At 39.2% G+C, this 6,793-nt stretch overlaps 1 protein-coding gene across 1 annotated transcript in view; it reads right to left on the bottom strand.

The window, feature by feature from the left end:
- Positions 1-4,027, bottom strand: part of rap1aa (RAP1A, member of RAS oncogene family a) — a 10,098-nt gene extending 6,071 nt beyond the window's left edge. The window contains exons 1-3 of the mRNA XM_076098763.1: positions 3,976-4,027; positions 2,363-2,521; positions 289-376 (exon numbers count right to left, since the gene is read on the bottom strand). Coding sequence (XP_075954878.1) covers positions 289-345 — 57 coding nt within the window. The 5' untranslated portion in view covers positions 346-376; positions 2,363-2,521; positions 3,976-4,027. The remainder of the gene's footprint in view (positions 1-288; positions 377-2,362; positions 2,522-3,975) is intronic.
- Positions 4,028-6,793: the final 2,766 nt, after the last annotated feature.

Below are 6,793 nucleotides of genomic sequence, written 5' to 3'. Positions count from 1 at the left end.
CACGGATAATTTACATTCTTGAGGCGGCACAACCCTCGACTCAGGCTCATTCATGCCTCCTAGTCTCTCTTGATTGTGGTCTGTTGAAATATTGCATCCCAGAATATATTACCCGTAGAATAAATCCCTGTAGCACAACCTACAACTTTATAGAATATATTCCTGTTTAACAAGTATGTCTATCTCATTTAAAGCACTACTTTATTGTAAATTGCATCATAACAAATGTCAATAACACCATGTTACTACAAAAATACAACAAACACAATGACTCAGTTTGTCACTCACCAGTGCGGACTTTCCCACGCCACCTGATCCCAGCACCACGAGCTTGTACTCACGCATGGTAGAAAACTTCTCTGGTCAGCACAAGAGTCTGTGGAGCGACAGAGAGAACGACGAAGTGAGACAGAGGATCGTGTCTTTGTGTCGTTTATAGCGACAGAAACATAAACAGCTGAATCCAAACAAGCTTTTCATAAGGAAAATATCACGAAGACCAATTTTAATAAAGTGACTGAAATTAATTCATGCCACATCCACATTTCATCTATTAATATAATATTTGAATTAAGACTGCAATCAACAGACAAAAAAACAGCTCAATGGAAGCTACTGCATTCTGTTTGATGCTTTTTATATATACATTACACTTGTATGTACTAAAACAAATGTGTTTTCCTGGTTTTATCTGGTTTTTTTTTACTGTAAATTGATTTTGGAACTATGTTTAAGTACATTGAGAGTCAAATTCCTTGTACATGTAAACATACTTGGCCGATAAAGAGGATTCTGATTGCAATCAAAGACTTTTTTCTGCAAGATACCAAACTCATAAAGTTCAGAATTGCTCACAGTGTACAGTAACTGAAGTAGTGAAGCTGATCGACTGCACAGATGTAAGAGTGAACACCCCGTCCGTACAGTGCCGACAACAATCAAAAATCACCACTGACATCAGCGGATTAAAACGCCGTTCCTCTGCCAAAGAATGAGCTCTCTTCCCCACCCACTACCAAGGGACTTCAGCCGTGATGACGACGGGCGTCGCCTCAAAAAAAGAAAGAAATCAAGAGGAGCTTAAGGAAGTCATAGACGTGCTCTTTAACTCCAGAGATTCAGACGGGTGTCGAGTAGCAACGCTGGCATTGAAGAATAATTAAGCACCCCTTTCAACTTCTGACTTAAAAGATGTAATGTGGAGAAATGTGCTCTGAAAAGTTCAATAGATCCTAAAAATGTCAGTCAGAACATAAGAGTTCCAGTGCCGCCAATAACTGAATCTCATTATTATGCGGAGGAGAAAGGCCGCAGACGATGACCCATCACCATCAGCCTGCAACAGTTTAGACATGAAAAGGCCCAGAAAATATTAAGTCAGAGGAACTCTCACAGGCGTGAAAATGATAATAATAATAATGATAAAATGACAATAATAACAATAATAATAAACCCCTTGAGTAATACAGTAGGCTCGTCTTCTGTTGTGTAATTTTCCAACACAATTTTATTTAATTTGTTTTCTTGTGTGACTGAACGCTGAAAGTCACAAACGCTGATAATCAAGCAGTGTTAAATTATATTCTGAAACGCAAATGCAATCTTCATTTGATGTACAAAATGTCAAAGAGGGAGTGATGCACACTAAAATCTCATTTACCAACCTCTTTGAATCTACTAATCACACTAGGTCTATTGGACATTTGCCAAACATTGAGACAAACAATACAAAAAACACTCTGTTACACTCGACCGGCATTTGCAATTCTAACGAGGACGTATGAAGCCCACAGTGTGAGACCGGCACATGAGGCCCTCTACAAAGAGGCATTGTAATGACCCTCCTCTACTCAAGCACACCATGCAAACAGAAAATGGAGATCAATCAGGGGGTGCCATGCATGACCACTGCACTGAAATCATTACCATGGCAAAGGGGGGGTGCACCTAGGGTGACACCAACGTGTGCCTGATGCCTTAGTCAGCCGAAAAATGTTACGTGAACCATTCTGTGATTAACATTAAAATTTGTGTGGGTGTCACAAAACTTGCTTCTAAGCCCTGACATCAGATAAGAAAGCTAATCCTTCCACCGATTAGATACGAGCCTGGACGCAAACATTTCAAGAATTGAACACTTGAGCTGACAACCTTCACCAAACCTACCCGTAAACACTTCCTGGTTTTGTTGTTGACAGTGTCTCATTGGTGCTAACAGCTAATCATCACTTTATCCCACATTCCTGATCAGGAAATGTAAACATTCATCCCAGTTCACAAATGGACACAAAAGAGTATTTTGCACACAATCTGTGCAGTAAATCAAAAAGCAGATTCATGCTGAGAAAACAGCTTCACCTACTGTGTACACGGCTGCTGCAGATGTCAACTCCCTCTACATCTGGGGAGGGGGGGGCACCGGCAGATCCTCAGGTACGCCGATGTCAGCGGGCAGATGTTAAGTGTCGGTTGGGAGCCAGAAAACGAGACTACACCGAACTGTTCAGACAGGAACCTGGCCCTGAATTAAACCAAATACTGCAGTGTTTACAGTCCGCCCACATGAAAATTGGATTGTTTGCTTTGTGTTTATAAAGTCAGACAAATGAAAAATGTAAGGACAACATTTGACACCAGAGCCCATCGGAAAAACAGTCAATAGATTTATTAAAATCATCCGCTGTGCAGTGTTAGCTTATTCATCCAGTGTTATGATAATGATGCTTTTCTGGGATGACTTTATGTTGCTAATCTAAGTGCTGTGTGGGTCTACTTTATAATCAGGAGGTGAGTTGTCACATGTTACATAACAAACAAAAAGTATTCCATGAGAGACCTGTTGCTGATCAACATACAGACAGTAAAAAAAAATACATGTTTGTCTAAAACATTCATTACAAGGCTGGTGGACTTTTTTAAATGATGTCTAACTGGGCTACTCTTTAGTTAGTGTGTCAGAGTTAAGAGGGGGTAAATACATTTTAAGTTAACGTTAACAGAAGAGCAAACACGCTTCTGATTTAATAAAACTTTTATTAAAATATATTGTGTAAAACTACGCCTTTTTTAGTCAAACGAGTAACGTTAGTGCTATAGTGGCAATTACAAATACGAACTTATGTTTGCGACAACTTAAAGCGAAACGTTAGTTGGTTTCGAGAGGAAGGGTGTGGCTATGAAGCAACAGAGTGAGACCGTAACACCGTCTAACACGAGCAGTCAAACTCGGCTTTATATTATATATTGATGGATCGACATAGCTTAAATAAGGATTTAACGTCGAGGGTGAGAGGTCGTCGCCAAGACCAAAAAAGTAGCTTAAATACGACTTCCAAATGTTAGCATTCAGCTAGCAACATTTGGTAAAAGCAAGCTAACATGGGTGTTAGCCTGGAGAGGGTACGGCAAGCTGTGCGGAACAAACACTGTTAACCAACACTGGCGTGGTAGAGAAAACAAGTCGAGCTCACGGTTTAACGTCGTTCGCGTCTGACAAACATTAAACTCCATTTTAAGTCGCCTAACGGTCAACATAAATGTTTAGCTAACAGCGTTAGCTAGCCAGTTAGCATTAAACCGAACTCTAAAATCTCGTGTTTTCATTCACGCTAATCTTGTTAATGTTTGATTTACCAGACGCTGGTTGAGTTAACACGTGGATACACTGCTATATATCTGAAAGCGAGTGAGATACAATCGGATATAAAACTACTTGAAGTACAAACCATGTTTGTACCGACAACTCGTTAGTTAGCTCGTCATTAGCTGGCGTTAGCATCTCAATACAGTCATCTAGCTCGGAAGCTAAAGCTATTTCATATTTAGCTGTAGTGGAGCCAGCGGGCATGCTAATGTCTCATCAGAGACAGTGACATTTTAGAGACTAATCAATAAACTTCACAAGACACAAAACTTGATAATTAGCAATAAAAATGGCTAATTTTCCGCACGGGTAAAGCTTCACAAGACACTTACCGAGCTCCGCTGTGTGTGCGCTTCTCTCACTATGTGAATGTGCGGAAGGGTCGGAGCGGAAGCTAATGATTGGCTCAGGATCAGCCAATCACAGCTCTCCAGGTTAAGGAACAATTTAAACCTCTTCAGATAAGTTTATTTTATAGCAAATTTCATACAAAAGGCGTCGAATAAAAAGCAATGACCAAAGGCTATATCTCAAAAAGATATATGATATGAATATATAAGATAAGAAAGGATTACATATATAAAACATAGAAGATATATAGAGGTATAACAATAAAAAGGGAATGAGATATGATGATGTTATTTTTAATAAAAAAGGGAATAATACTGTTCATACAGTTTTACGCTTCTGCTTTTAAAAGAGGACCCTGTGGCCACTTAGTTGATGTGGTTAATCATTCCATGGAGTAGGACAATAAGGACACCATACGCTGATTTAGACTTTACTCCAGGCGCAGTGAGGAGACGCAGTAAATTCTGTCGATCACAAGTTCTCTGCAGGAAGAATATAGCATCTTATCAGTCCCATTAAAAAGATGATTAGTGTGATGTAAAGCATGATGACTGTTATACAGAGTTTCCATTATAAGCCACTATTGTTTATTATTTCAGAGCCATTTCATTTTCTGTGCCTTACATTTGGCTTGTTTGGCCTTTTCTTGTTTTATTGATACTTTGAGTTTTTTTTATTTAATCGTTTTTTTTGTTTTTAATGTTATAGTGCGAATCCCTGGAAGACTAACGACCATTTTGTAGAAGATAATGGATCCAAATAAAGAATAAATTAAAAGATACATGAGTGATAATCCACTGAACACTGATGTCACCAGGAAATGAAAAGCATGTTTGTTTTATAGAGCTGGGATGTCACCTGTGCCACCTCCAGTGATGAAATATAGCTCATAAAGTGCATTTACTCAGGTAAAGTACATGTAGTTATCTTAAAAGTAAAAGCCATTTTCTGCATTGATTACTTTTATTTTTGATGCTTTAGAGTATTGCTACAGTTTGGTATTGCTACTTCCAAAGACTCTGAATACTTCCTCCGCCACTGGTAAACCTATTCACATCCATCCAACACAACCAGTAACATTATTTACACCCTGTGAAAGAGAGAGAACCACACACACGTGAAAAAAGGAGTGGACCAGGAAAGTGGTTTATTGTATTTACTGGTGTGCTGGTGTTTAATTTAGGAAGGACAAAGCATTTGATAAACAAACAGATGAATATTACTATTGAATCTCAAACACTCCCAGAAGAAGATATACTCAGCAGGAAGAGAAAGAGCTTTTTATGCTCTTATGAACCCATTTGTGACTTAAAAAGCCATCCATTTGGTGTAGATGAAGTGCATGTACTTGGCTTGCCATATAAACTGTATCCCTCTGAACTAGTAATCTTATAAGTACATATTTACCTTTTCGTTCACATGGTGCACACAGAGTGCTGTGGTAACTTGGCTGGACCTTACAGCTGTGGTCACTGAGATGTTGAAGGCAGCAGACCTGAGTCGGCACACATCTGTCTCGCCGATGTTTTGGTAACTACAGCAGCTGATAAGGAACAGAATGCAGAGGAAGAGTTGAGTCACCTTACTTATAGGAATTTGAGTGAAATGTCTTAACAACAATTGGAAGGATTGTTTGAGTTTCATTCGATGCTTATTATTGCTTTTGTCACTGAGACACATTTAATGTATGTAGGCGTGTCACACTATTGGTTGTATCTAAATGTTTTCTTCAGTTGATCATCCAGTTATTATTTCCATATGCCATTGTGTGTCTGCTTTGTTTCTGTGACTGTTGGCATGACAAAGGCCCACATGAAAGAGCAACACAGCCAGCTGGTCACAGCCCAGTGACTGCATGGATTAGATGCGTTACTCTCACTGCATATCTTCCTCATTACACTGGCTAAATATGGAGTTTGTGACAGGCTGTTCATCCTCAGATGACTTATGACTGCAAACATCATTTAATGTACTGTGTGCTGGCGACAGCGCTGCCACGTTACTCCAACAAAAGGTTACTGCCCTTGTTGAAAACAAACAAATTAAAGAGCTATTATACAGTCATCGTCGTAAACTGCAGATATGAATGTTATAAATGGCAGCCTTGAGTTATTAAAATAGAATGTATACAGCATCTGTTTCCGTGGTGTGCTCAGTAGTCATACAAACAGACGCTATGAACACTGACCTTAAAAAGAGACACTCACGTATTGGTCAGTTTAGTGCAACACTGGTGACCAAGCTTTTGGGCCAAACTAAAATAAAAGAGACATTAACAGATGTAATATTTGATATAAGGAGAATCCACAAGGCCTCAGCTTTAACCTTAAAGCTGCAGTCACTTCCTGCTCAGAGTCGACCAATTAAACATAAACCAGCGACAGAATATTTAGTGTGAATAGTGTGAAAGCAGCCTCCAACTCCTTATTAATTAATCGCATAATGAAATGATATCAGTTTCATCTGATATAAGCTTTCGTTATGCTGTTATGCAACAGCCCCCCCCACACACACACACACATACTCGGTTGCTGTTGGATGAGAAGAGGAAACGTGTGGACTGTATTATGAACATTGCTTTGTCCATTTGTAACACTGGCTTTATTAATCACAGATGAATATCCATTACCATGAAAACATGCTTTATATAAACTGTAAATCGTTTATTCTGTGGCTAATTTGAGGAAAGGGGAAAAACCCTTCACCTGTTGTCAGGATGCATTTGACTCACTTAACTCTCACTGACACGTCACTTTCTTTGCTCAGTGTGTTTTTCAGCTCCGGCTGCGAGTTGCTCAA

Source organism: Anarhichas minor, unplaced genomic scaffold (assembly GCF_050575085.1).
Source record: "Anarhichas minor isolate MPS153535 unplaced genomic scaffold, ASM5057508v1 ptg000003l, whole genome shotgun sequence".
NCBI classification, from domain to species: Eukaryota; Metazoa; Chordata; class Actinopteri; order Perciformes; family Anarhichadidae; genus Anarhichas; species Anarhichas minor.
The sequence above is the reverse complement of the archived record's forward strand: the minus strand, read 5'-3'. Positions and strand labels throughout refer to the sequence as shown.